The following is a 13708-nucleotide window of genomic DNA, read 5'->3' on the forward strand; positions in this document are numbered from 1 at the left end:
TCTCCATCTTCATAAAGGCCACCAGCCTCCCTGCTTTCCTGCTTCCCGTTAGTATCTAGTTCGTCTCTCTACCCTGTTTCAATTCCATGGACACTAAGGGGTAGTGACATTTTCATTTTACAGGTGACCATTCCCACTTTGGGATTGCTTACACTTGCTTACACATGATGCTGACAGAGTCTGTTACACACCCACCTACACAGTCTATCATACTGCCTACCTTGTCTAATTTTGATAGGCCCTTTATACAGTTTAGCAATACTTAAGTGCATATTTTGCAAAGTGGCTTCTGTAAAGCATTCTCAGAACATGTTTATCAGTCTTTGGTGTGAGTGGTAGATTCCACATTTAAGCTTGAAAACCACTGGTTTAAATGAAGCTAAGCTCTTTTCTGCAGAATTTAGAACTTAGAACTTAGACCCAGACATACAGTGGGGATTTCCAGGTAGGGGTTACATATGAACCATTTCTCAAAATTTTTGCCTAAGGAACCACTTTTTCACAGTACAACCATATCTCTCTATACTATGAAACAAATTGGGGATATAGTATATTAATTCATCTTTTACTAACTCCTAACACTGCTGTTCTGAACCATGTTAAATTGGTACCAATTTCAATATGGGGGCAGGGGGTAGATGCCACACCAACGAGCAATTCTCAGATACCCGCTGGCTGTCCTACGATTTAACTCTATTCTGATACTATCTACCTGGAGATAGCATCAGATTCTATAGGTTGAGAGTTCAGTCCTAACAAAAGCTGCCCACCACTCCCCAACTTTAATGCCAGTTGCAAGCCCAGGTTGTTACCTGGGCTTCTGACCAACTGGCTATAAATCAAAATTTCCCAGGACCTCCTCTTTGTGTTCAACTAATTTGCTAAAGCATTTCACACATCTGAGAGAAACAATTTACTTGCTAGATCACTGATCTGTTACAACAGGATGTAATTCAGGAACAGCAGATGGAACAGATGCCTAGGGCAAGTTGTGGGTATGGCCTGGCTCCTAAGCCCTTTCAACCAGGGAGCTCTCCCAACACCTCCTTGAATTCACCAACCGGGAGCTCTTTGGGCTCCTGTCTTTTGAGTGTTAATAGAAGCTTCCTTAGAGACTGAAAGGTCCAACCCTCTAATCACATGGTTGTCCCCATTGGCTGCCAACCCCCATTTTTAGGGCTTTCCAAAAGTCAATTAACATAACAAAAGACACCTTGTCTTTTTCCACACTTAGGAAATTCCAAAGGATGTAGGAGTTCTGTGATTGAAAAGATAGAAAACCAATTACATTATTATTTTAAATTGCAATATCACACATGTCCACTCTAAAAATTCTCTTTTTTTAAGATTTTTTTTTTAATTTGAGAGAGAGACAGAGATAGCAACGGAAGTAGTACGGGAGAGCACAATTAGGGAGGAGAGGAAGAAGCAGACTCCCCGCTGAGCAGGGAGCCCGGATGACCCCAGGGCTTAATCCCAGGACCCAGGGACCATGACCTGAGCTGCAGACAGCCATTTAACTGGCTGACCCACCCAGGTGCCCCCTTTTCATTTTTTGTGACTTTTTTTTTAAGAAATTTATTTATTTATTTGACAGAGAGAGAGCAAGAGAAGACAATGAGAGCAACAATACAAGCAGGGGGAATGGAAGAGGGAGAACCAGGCTTCCCGCTGAGCAGGGAGCCCCAGTCAGAGTTGGAGCTCAATTCCATCACCACCCCAGAGAAAGAAAGATGGCTAAAGACTGAGCCACCCAAGCGTCCCTATGACTTTTTTTTAAAGAATAGGTTCAAGTTCAAGTAAGTCAATCAGGGAAAGACAATTATCATATGATTTCTCTGAAATGAGGAATTGGGGGGGATGGGAGGGAGAGTTGTGGCAGGGGAGGGAGGGGAAAAAATGAAACAAGATGGGACCAGAGAGAGAGACAAAGCATAAGATACTCTTAATTTCATGAAACAAACTGAGGGTTGCTGGGGAGTCGTGGGGAGGGTATGTGCTACGGTGAGTGTAGTGAATTATGTAAGACTAATGATTCACAGACCTGTACCCCTGAAGCAAATAATACATTATATGTTAATAAGAAAAAAATGCTGTCTATAAAAAAAAAGAGAGAGTAGTGGGGGACCTGGGTGGCTCAGTGGGTTAGGTTTCTGCCTTCGGCTCAGGTCATGATCTCAGGGTCCTGGGATCGAGTCCCGCATAGGGCTCTCTGCTCAGCAGGGAACCTGCTTCCTCCTCTCTCTCCCTGCTGCCTCTCTGCCTACTTGTGATCTCACGCTGTCAAATAAATAAATCTTTAAAAAATAAAAAGTAGTTTCAGGTTCATAACAAAATTGAGAGGAAGGTACAGAGATTTTGTATATGTCCTCTGCCCACACAAATGCATAGTCTCCTTTGTTATCAAAAGTAGTGTATTTGTTATGACTGATGAGCCTTCACATTCTAACCTGGTAGTATACATTCTATGCATTAGACAACTGCATAATGACATGTATCGGTTATTATGGAGTATTATGCAGAATGTTTTTAATGTCCTAAAAATCCCCACCATGCTCTGTCTACTCATCCTTCCCTCCATCCCCACTTCTAGAAACCACTCATCTTTCTACCGTCTCCACAGTTTTGTTTTTTTCTGCAATGACGTAACTGCAACCATCCAGTATACAGCCTTTTCAGATTGAATTCTTTCACTTAATAATAGGCACTGAAGTTCCCTCCATGTCTTTTCATGGCTCGATAGCTCATTTTTTTGGCACTGAATGATATTCCATTGTCTGGATATACCATAGTTCATTTATACTTTCACCTACTAAAAGACATTTTGTTTGCTTCCACGTTTTGGCAATAATGATTAAAGCTGCTATAAACATCATGTGCAGGTTTTTGTGTGAACATAAGTTTTCAACTTCTTTGGACAAATACCAAAATGTGTAATTGCTGGATCTTATGGTAAGAGTATGTTTAATTTTATAAGAAACTGTCAAACTGTCTTCCAAAGTGGCTGTACCATTTTGCATTCCTACTAACAATGAATTAAGAGTTTCTATTATGGGACACCTGGTGGCTCAGTTGGTTAAGCATCTGCCTTCGGCTCAGGCCATGATCCCAAGGTCCTGGGATGGAGTCCCACATGGGGCTCCTTGTTCAGTTCAGCGGGGAACCTGCTTCTCCCTCTGCCTGCTACTCCCCTGCTTGTGCTATTTCTCTCTCTGAAAAATAAATAAAATCTTTAAAAAGAAGAAGAAGAAGAAGAGTTTCTATTGCTATACATCTTTATTAGCATTTGGTATTGTCAGTATCCTGGATTTTGGCCATTATCATAGATGTGTAATTGTATGTCATTGTTGTTTAAATTTCAATTTCACTGATGACATATGATGTGAGCATCTTTTCATATGCTTATTTAACATCTGTACATCTTCTTTAGTGAGTGTCTGTTAAGGATTTTGCCCCATTTTTTAGTCAAGTTGTTTGTTTTCTTATTGAGTTTTTTTTTTAAAGATTTTTTTTTTTTTAATCTGACAGAGATCACAAGTAGGCAGAGAGGCAGGCAGAGAGAGGAGGAAGCAGGCTCCCTGCAGAGCAGAGAGCCCGATGTGGGGCTCGATCCCAGGACCCTGGGATCATGACCTGAGCCGAAGGCAGAGGCTTAACCCACTGAGCCACCCAGGTGCCCCTCTTATTGAGTTTTAAGAATTCTTTGTGTATTTTTGATAATGGTCTTTTATCAGATGCAAGTATTTTGCAAGTATTTTCTCTTAGTCTATGACTTATCTTCTCATTCTCTTGACATTGTCTTTCACAGAGCAGAAATTTTTTATTTTAATGGAGCCCAGCTTATCAATTATTTCTTACACAGATCATGCCTTTGGTGTTGCATCTAAAAAGTCATCATCATACCCAAAGACATCTAGGTTTTTTCTAATGCTATCTTCTAGAAGTTTTGTAGTTTTGCATTTTCCATTTAGGCCTGTGATCCATTCTGAGTTAATTTTTTTTTAAGATTTTATTTATTTATTTGACAGAGAAAGATCACAAGTAGGCAGAGAGGCAGGCAGAGAGAGAGAAGAGGAAGCAGGCTCCCAGCTGAGCAGAAAGCCCGATGTGGGGCTCGATCCCAGGACCCTGGGATCATGACCTGAGCCGAAGGCAGCGGCTTAACCCACTGAGCCACCCAGGCGCCCCATTCTGAGTTAATTTTTGTGAAGGGTGTAAGCTCGGTGTCTGGATTCTTTTTTTTTTTTTTCCCCATGTGGGTGTCCAGTTGTTCTAGCACCATTTGTTGAAAAGACTGTCTTTGCTCCATTGTACAGCCTTTTCTCCTTTGTCAAAGATGTTGACTCTGTTTATGTGGGTCTGTTTCCAAGCTCTGTATTTTGTTGTAGTAGTCTATTTGTCTATTCTTTTATCAATACCATACTGTCTTGATTACTGTAGCTTTCTGGTAAGTTGGTTTTCTTGTTGTTGTAGTTTGTTTTTGTTTTTGTTTTTGTTTAGTGGCAGAAAGATAGACTTTATTAAGTCCTTTAGCCTCATTTTCTTTCTCCTGCACAGTCTTGGTTTCCCAGGGACCCCTGTTCTGGCAGGCAGCAATAAGACCCACTTTGTGGCCAACAGGAGCATCTCTGTGGATAGTAAAGGGTTTACCAATGTGCTGATGGCTACCCCCTCTGAAAGGATGCTCCACCGGTTTCATAGCCATGGCCCACATGTGTGGCCAGCAATTCCTCTCAGCTAACTTTCAGAATGGCCTTGTCAGTGCTACCACTTCCAGCCACCACACCAACCATAGCTTCTCTTGGCTGAAGAATAAACCTCCTTTGAACCAAAAGGGCAGCTTCACGTGGGTCTTCTTGGTCTTAGGGTTGTGAGAAATGACAGCAGTATTTCTTCCAGAGGCTCAGGCCAACTTGCTCCAGTCACCAGTCTTCTCCTCCAGAAACATATAATGATGCCATCAGGCATATTTGCCCACCAGGAGTACATTGCCTGTGTTGAGCTGGTTCATCTTGCCACAGTAAATGAACTGGCTGGTATGGATGACCTTGGTGACCATGAACAGCCCCCTCCACTTCTTAAACCAGTATGGATCTCAGAAAACTACCTTGGTGAGTGGCACACCCCAGCCTGGATCATGAATGATGTTCTTCATGATGCCCTTGATGTAGCTTGACGACTCTGCAAAGTCCACAGTGCACAGACAGGTAGAGCTTCCGGTGGGTGTAGAACACTGAGCTGCTACCTTTTCTCTACCCCCAGAATTCTGTGGCTCATGGTGGTAGCCTACTGACAAGCACAGTTGGAAGAGCTCTAGTAAGTTTTGAAATTAGATAGTGTCAGTCCTTTGACTTTCTTCTTCTCCTTCATTATTGTGTTGGATGTCTGGGTTTTTTGCTTCTCCATATAAATGTTAGAATCAGTCTGCCAATATCCACAAAATAACTTGCTGGGAACCTGAATGGAGTTGCAGAGAATCTATAGATCAAGTTGGGTTAAACTGATACCATCACAATATTGATCTTGCTGTCCATGAACATGAAAATGTATCTCCATTTATTTAGTTCTCTGATTTTGTTCATCAGAGTTCTGTAATTTTCCAAATATAAGTCTTGTACATAGTTTGTTAGATTGATACTGATGTATTTCATTCTTTGAGTGCTAAAGTAAATGGCATTATACTTTTAATTTCAAGTTCCATTTTTTCATTGCTAGTGTATGGGAAGCAATTCACTTTTGCATATTAACCTTGTACTGTGTAACCTTGCTATATAGCCACTTGCTATAACCACTTATTCCAGGGGTTTTTGTCAATTCTTTCAAATTTTTTAAACAGATGATCATGTGATTTATGAAGACAGAATTATTTCTTCCTACTGAATCAGAGTATCTTTTATTTCCTTTTTTTGTCTTATTGAATTAGCTATAACTTCCAGCAGTGGTGGGGGGTGCCAGGCTATCTCAGTGGGTTAAACATCCCCTTCAGCTCAGGTCACCATCTCATTGTCCTGGCATCAATCCCAGAGTCCCTCTGGCTTCCTGCTCAGCAGGGAGACTGCTTCTCCCTCTGCCCCTCCCTCCTGTTTGTGCACTCTCTCTCTTTCTAAAATAAATAAATACAATCTTTTTTAAAAATAGAAAAAAAGGAATGGAGGAGGAAACATCCTTTTTTTATACCTGATCTTAGTGGGAAAACTTCTAGTTTCTCATTGCTAAGTATGTTGTGAGCTGTAGATTTGTTGTAGATATTCTTTATCAAGTTAAGGAAGTTCCTTTCTCTTCCCAGGTTTCTGAGAGTTTTTATCATTAATGAGTATTGTATTTTGTCAGATGCTTTTTCTGTATCCATTGATGTGATAATGCAGTTTTTCTTTTTTAGTCTCCTGATGTGATAGATTACATTAATTGGTTTTGAATGTTGAATCAGCCTTGTATACCTGGGATTGATCCGACTTGGTTATGCTGTATATCTACAGTCTTCTTTATATTTGTTTCACTACATATAATGTGATCTAGCTTCCTACTGAGCAAGGAGCCTGATGTGGGACTCAGTCCCAGGACCCTAAGATCATGACCTGAGCTGAAGGCAGATGCCTAACCAACTGAGCCACTGAGGCATCCCATATTTTATTTTATTTTAGAGAGAGAGAGAAAGAGAAAGCACAAGCAGGAGGGGCAAAGAGAATCTCAAGCAGACTGTGCTGAGCATGGAGCCTGACGCGGGTCTCCATCTCACAACCCTGAGATCGCTACCTGAGTCAAGACCAAGAGTCAGAAAATCAACCATCTATGCCACCTAGGTGCCCTGGTTTTCAGCATTTTAATTATAATATGCCTTGATATTTTCTTAATGTTTATTTTACTTACCATTTGTTAACTGTTATATCTGTGGGTCTGTACATTTCTTCAAATTTGGAAAGTTCTTTATCGTCATTTCTCCAAATTTTTCTTCTGTCTCATTCTCTTCTTGGACTCCAATTACATGCATGTTAGATTTCTTTTCTGGGGGAGGGAAGAAGGAGGGTTTTTTAAAATATTTTATTTATTTGACAGAGAGAGAGTACAAGTAGGCATAGAGGCAGTCAGAAGGAGAAGTAGTCTCCGCACTGAGCAGGGATCCCAATGTGGGGCTCTATCCCAGGACCCCGAGATCATGACCCAAGTGGAAGTTACCTGCTCAACTGGCTGAGCCACCCAGGCACTCTGCATGTTAGATTTCTCAATATTGTTCCATAGCTCATTGTAACTCTATTTAGTATTTTTTCCACATTTTCTTCTCTCTGTATTTCAACTTGAATATTTTATATTTCCAAGTTCTCAAGGTCACTAATTTTTCATATGCAGCATAGCACCTAAGATCCTATTAAACCTATCCTGCAGATTTTTTATTTCAAATCTACAGTTGACCATTGAACAATGCAGGGGTTGAGGAGTAACAATCTCCTACACATTTGAAAATCTATATGTAACTTTTAACTTCCAAAAAACTTAACTGTAATAGCCCACTGTTAACCAGAAGCCTTACCAATAACATAGTCGAATAACACGTTTGTATCTCATATGTATTGTATACTGTATTCTTACAATAAAGTGGCTAAAGAAAAGAAAATGTTATTAAGAAAATCATGAGGTGGGGTGCCTGGGTGGTTCAGTGGGTTAAGCCTCTGCCTTTGGCTCAGGTCATGATCTCAGGGTCCTGGAATGGAGCCCACATTGGGCTCTCTGCTCAGCAGGGACCCCGCTTCCCCCCTCTCTCTCTGCCTGCCTCTCTGTCTACTAGTGATCTCTCTCTCTCTGTCAAATAAATAAATAAAATCTTAAAAAAAAAAAAAGATAAGAAAGAAAGAAAATCAAACAGAAGAGAAAGCACATTTTCACTCTATTGAATTTATTGAAAAAAAATCCACATAGACACAGAACCACACAGTTCAAAACCTTGTTTTTCAAGGGCTGACATATTTTTAATGTACAAAATTTCCATTTTGTTTTGTTGTATCTTCCATTTCTGACCTCACTGTGTTCATGTCTTTTATTATATTCTTTTTTTTTTTAAGAAGTTTATTTATTTATTCAAGAGACAGAGTGTGAGAGTGGAGAGCTCAGAGGGAGAGCAGACTCACTGCCAAGCAGGGAGCCCGATGTGGGACTTGATCCTGGGACTCCAGGATCATGACCTGAGCTGAAGGCAGTTGCTTAACCAACTGAGCCACCCAGGCGTCCTGATGTCTTTTATTATATTCTTAAAAAATATTTATTCTAAGACGCGGGGACCATTTTGTGAAGAGACGAAGACTAAGCGGTGCGGCTGAGTCGTCGACCTCGAGCAGCAGTTGGCTTCTCCACGTAGAACCCGGGAGTAGGAGATTCAGAATCGAATCTCTTCTCCCTTCCCCCTCCTGGTTACAAATCACTTGAAATATATAAGTTAGTGGAACTTTGCTTGAGTTTTTCAGCTTTGTGAAGAACCTTAACATCAAAGAAAATGGCCAGCAATGTCACCAATAAGACAGATCCTCGCTCCATGAACTCCCGTGTATTCATTGGGAATCTCAATACTCTTGTGGTCAAGAAATCTGATGTGGAGGCGATCTTTTCAAAATACGGAAAAATTGTGGGTTGCTCTGTTCATAAGGGCTTTGCCTTTGTTCAGTACGTTAATGAGAGAAATGCCCGGGCTGCTGTGGCAGGAGAGGATGGCAGAATGATTGCTGGCCAGGTTTTAGATATTAATCTGGCTGCAGAGCCAAAAGTGAACCGAGGAAAAGCAGGTGTGAAACGATCTGCAGCGGAGATGTACGGGTCAGTACCAGAACACCCTTCTCCGTCCCCTCTACTCAGCTCCTCTTTTGACTTGGACTATGACTTTCAACGAGATTATTATGACAGGATGTATAGTTACCCAGCACGTGTTCCTCCTCCTCTTCCTATTGCTCGGGCTGTAGTTCCTTCAAAACGCCAGCGTGTATCAGGAAACACCTCACGAAGAGGCAAAAGTGGCTTCAATTCTAAGAGTGGACAGCGAGGATCTTCTTCCAAGTCTGGAAAGTTGAAAGGTGATGACCTTCAGACCATTAAGAAGGAGTTGACCCAGATAAAACAAAAAGTGGATTCTCTACTGGAAAGCCTGGAAAAATTTGAGAAAGAACAGAGCAAACAAGGAGAGATGAAGAATGATAAGTCAGAAGAGGAGCAGAGCCGCAGCTCCCTGAAGAAAGATGAGACTAATGTGAAGATGGAGTCTGAGGGGGGTGCAGATGACTCTGCTGAGGAGGGGGACCTACTGGATGATGATGATAATGAAGATCGGGGGGATGACCAGCTGGAGTTGATCAAGGATGATGAAAAAGAGGCTGAGGAAGGAGAGGATGACAGAGACAGCGCCAATGGCGAGGATGACTCTTAAGCACATAGTGGGGTTTAGAAATCTTGTCCCATTATTTCTTTACCTAGGCACTTGTCTAAGATCAAAATTTTCACCAGATCCTCTCCCCTAGTATCTTATTCAGCACATGCTCACTGTTCTCCCCATCCTTGTCCTTCCCATGTTCATTAATTCATATTGCCCTGCGCCTAGTCCCATTTTCACTTCCTTTGATGCTCCTAGTAGTTATGTTAAGTCTTACCCTGTAATTTTTGCTTTTAATTTTGATACCTCTTTATGACTTAACAATAAAAAGGATGTGTGGTTTTTATCAACTGTCTCCAAAATAATCTCTTGGTATGCAGGGAGTACAGTTCTTTCCATTCATACATGAGCTCAGTAGTTGCTTCCCTAACTGCAAAGGCAATCGCATTAGTTGAGTAGCACCTGAGAGCAGCTTTGAGTTAGAGGTATGTGTGTTATACCCCACATAAGAGTGCTATGTGGGGCTGTTCAACACAAATATAACAATGTATTTTTGTGAATGAGAGTTGGCATGTCATATGCATCTTCTAGAAAAATAATTAGTGTAATAGTCTTAAGATTTGTTTTCTAAAGTTGATACTGTGGGTTATTTTTGTGAACAGCCTGATGTTTGGGACCCTTTTTTCTCAAAATAAACAAGTCCTTATTAAACCAGGAGTATGGAGAAAAAAAATATATTTATTCTATGTTAAGGTCCTTGTCTACTAGTTCTATTATCTCTATCATTTCTGGCTCTGCTTCTGTTGATTGATCCTCTGGTCATGGTTATGGTCACACATGTTTTTTCACATATCTACTAATTTTGATGCTGAACATTGTGAATATTATACTGTTAAGTGGTGGGTGATTTTGGTCTTGAAATTTGTCTTAATAATCAGAAATGATAGCTTACTCCTCTTAAGATTTTTTGTTTCAATTTTGTTAAGGCAGGTTTCGGAACTTTACTCTCAGACTAATTTAGCCTTGTTATTGAGGCATGACCCCTCTGAGGTTTCTACTAATTGCCCCAAGTATTCAATAAGATCTCTTTAATCTGGCTAGGTGGAATTTGGTCATTTCTCTGCCTTGTGTTAGCTATTGAAGTTTCTAATTTTATAGCCTTCTTATGACACATGTTCTTTTTCTTGCTTCATAAACAAATGCACTGATAGGTGTTCATTCAAAGACTTTAGGGACCTCCTATGCAGGTTCATGAAGCTCTGTTGCTCTCCATAGCATTTTTTTCTCTGTTTTCAAATCCAAGCTGCTTCAGCCCCCCAGTCTCTATCTCCTCAAATCAGTAAGTTATCATGTGCTAGGCTTGAGTCCCTTCTCCCTATGACACTGTTTGAAAACTGTATCTAGAGACAGAGAATTCATTGGGCTTATATTTTTCTAAGGGATCACCATCCTGGATTGCCTGCTGTCTCAGTTTTGTAATTTTTTAATTGTTCATGGTGGTAGGGCAAGTTCCATACCATGGGAAGTCCTGTCATGACCAGAGCACATGTATAAAAGTTTTTGCTCTATTTAATCTGAATAACTAGGTCCTTTCATTGACTGGTATATCTTTTCCAAAATGTTTAATATTCTTAATATTTAATATTTAATATTCTTATACATCTTTAGATAAATATGTGCATAAAGGAAAGAAGCATTAAAAAACAAAAATCTGTATAAGCTCATGGACTTAATATGGTTTTCCTATCACAGTCATGAATGCAAAAAGCAGGTCATGGCAATTTTTGTAACAGTATCCTCTCTTGACTGCAAAGGAAAGTTCTTGGCTCTCCTTACCTGGAGATTCAAAAACTATGAACTCTCATCACTTTTCTTTGTTACCGGTTAGCTTTCTGTGTCCATTTTATTGACAACAGAGACTGAAGAAACTAAAATTGATGTTTAAAGGTGTATACACATAAAGAGATGAAAATTTCAGAATTACTTAATATGGATTTAAGCCTTTTATTATTTGCTTCCACCTGGGTCAAACAGGTAACCTAGAAGGTTGAAGGGACAAGGTGTAGACTGAGACAAACTGTGTAACACATGGCCCATCTGAAGAGTTTTGACAGACTACTGACATGTGGGATGCAAAGCAAATGTTTTCAGCTCTTCTAATTGTTCAAGAGAAGATACAAATCTCAGAAATGTAAATATTTTGTATGAAATCCTCCAACATATGAATTTCAGAAATTAATTCAAAATTTTAAAATATTCTAAACCTACTGGCCACTACTACACTCTACTGCTCCTTTTCCACTCCTAAAATCAAACATCCCAGACAACATCAACAGTTAGGAGCAAAATCAATGCATTATAAAGAAGGTTCAATAGAGGCTGAGACCACCATGTAAATGATCCCAAGATATCTAAAATAAGAAGCTAATACATTTTGTGGGGAAGGAATGTTCATCAGAGTTATCTTGACATTAAGTGCCTGGAAATCTTTTCAAATATTCCCATGAAAATTGTTATTAAAACTGAGTCACTCTGAGATTATTGGGAAGGATAAAAAAACTTAGAAGATGGGGTGCCTGGGTGGCTCAGTGGGTTAAAGCCTCTGTCTTCAGCTCAGGTCATGATCCCAGGGTCCTGGGATTGAGCCCCATATCAGGCTCTCTGCTCAGCAAGGAGCCTGCTTCTCCCTTTCTCTCTCTCTCTCTCTCTGCCTGCCTCTTTGCCTGCTTGTGATCTCAGTCTGTCAAATAAATAAATAAAATCTTAAAAAAAAAAAAACTTACAAAAGAGAAAAGGAAAAATTGGGTGGAGGTTAAGTGAATATGTCTTTAGTGGAATAGTTCAAAAAATGTTAATAGAGGTAAGCTCCTACAAGATGAAATATCCAAGTTGTTGAGGCACTATGCATTATAAAATAGTAAAATAAATAACTATAGAAAGTCTAGAAACTTTTAGAGAGATATCATCAGTGCATGAATCAAAAGTGTGAGAATGGAAGATAAACTTCTCCATGGTGAGACATTTGCTATCATCACTTCACATGTTTAGATGTAGAAACTAAAATAAGCAACAGGCTGCTTATTTTCATTAAATACTCTGTTTGCAGTTAGAGTAAGCCTGATCTAGAAGAGTAGCAGCAGTTTTATGCATGGAAGACAAGCTTTCAATGACCAGGTAACCAGAGGACATAATCACATTTTTTGTCTCCTTTAAATAGAAAAGTGATTATTTACCAAAATGTTAATATAACGATACTGAAGAATATTTTGAAAGCTACATATAATACCCAAAATTTGGATAGATTAAATATATAAATACAATTTAGCACTTACACATTAATTTTTAACTGCGGTCAACTACCTGGTTTTATGCACGAATTGAGGAGACCATTCCTTTCTTTTTTTTTTTTTAATTTTTAATTTTTTATTTTTTATAAACATATATTTTTATCCCCAGGGGTACAGGTCTGTGAATCACCAGGTTTACACACTTCACAGCACTCACCAAAGCACATACCCTCCCCAATGTCCATAATCCCACCCCCTTCTCCCAAACCCCCTCCCCCCAGCAACCCTCAGTTTGTTTTGTGAGATTAAGAGTCACTTATGGTTTGTCTCCCTCCCAATTCCATCTTGTTTCATTGATTCTTCTCCTACCCACTTAAGCCCCCATGTTGCATCACCACTTCCTCATATCAGGGAGATCATATGATAGTTGTCTTTCTCTGCTTGACTTATTTCGCTAAGCATGATACGCTCTAGTTCCATCCATGTTGTCGCAAATGGCAAGATTTCATTTCTTTTGATGGCTGCATAGTATTCCATTGTGTATATATACCACATCTTCTTGATCCATTCATCTGTTGATGGACATCTAGGTTCTTTCCATAGTTTGGCTATTGTGGACATTGCTGCTATAAACATTCGGGCGCACATGCCCCTTTGGATCACTACGTTTGTATCGTTAGGGTAAATACCCAATAGTGCAATTGCTGGGTCATAGGGCAGTTCTATTTTCAACATTTTGAGGAACCTCCATGCTGTTTTCCAGAGTGGCTGCACCAGCTTGCATTCCCACCAACAGTGTAGAAGTGTTCCCCTTTTTCCGCATCCTCGCCAGCATCTGTCATTTCCTGACTTGTTAATTTTAGCCATTCTGATTGGTGTGAGGTGATATCTCATTGTGGTTTTGATTTGTATTTCCCTGATGCCGAGTGATATGGAGCACTTTTTCATGTGTCTGTTGGCCATCTGGATGTCTTCTTTGCAGAAATGTCTGTTCATGGCCTCTGCCCATTTCTTGATTGGATTATTTGTTCTTTGGGTGTTGAGTTTGCTAAGTTCTTTATAGATTCTGGACACT

The 13708-nt window shown here is 40.0% G+C and overlaps 1 protein-coding gene and 1 pseudogene across 2 annotated transcripts; one reads left to right on the top strand and one right to left on the bottom strand.

Annotated features, from left to right (window-relative positions):
- Window positions 1–616: 616 nt before the first annotated feature.
- On the bottom strand, window positions 617–6988 carry LOC132025655 (large ribosomal subunit protein uL2-like; annotated as a pseudogene).
- A 1280-nt stretch (window positions 6989–8268) lies between these two features.
- Window positions 8269–9692, top strand: LOC132001001 (heterogeneous nuclear ribonucleoprotein C-like). 2 transcript variants are annotated; one of them, XM_059375100.1, is made up of 3 exons: window positions 8269–8399; window positions 8446–8799; window positions 8839–9692. In XM_059375100.1, exons 2-3 carry the CDS (start codon window positions 8483–8485, stop codon window positions 9401–9403), a joined length of 882 nt encoding a protein of 293 aa, XP_059231083.1. In that variant the 5' UTR covers window positions 8269–8399; window positions 8446–8482; the 3' UTR covers window positions 9404–9692. The 2 variants fall into 2 exon arrangements, with proteins under 2 accessions (XP_059231083.1, XP_059231074.1); XM_059375091.1 differs by having other exon boundaries at window positions 8446–9692.
- The last annotated feature ends 4016 nt before the right edge of the window (window positions 9693–13708 follow it).

The sequence above is a fragment of the Mustela nigripes genome, chromosome 1 (genome assembly GCF_022355385.1).
Source record: "Mustela nigripes isolate SB6536 chromosome 1, MUSNIG.SB6536, whole genome shotgun sequence".
NCBI classification, from domain to species: Eukaryota; Metazoa; Chordata; class Mammalia; order Carnivora; family Mustelidae; genus Mustela; species Mustela nigripes.

Bases quoted from the DNA above. Each gene is read 5' to 3' on its own strand.
- LOC132001001 (XM_059375091.1), top strand. From the start codon at position 8,483: ATGGCCAGCAATGTCACCAATAAGACAGATCCTCGCTCCATGAACTCC.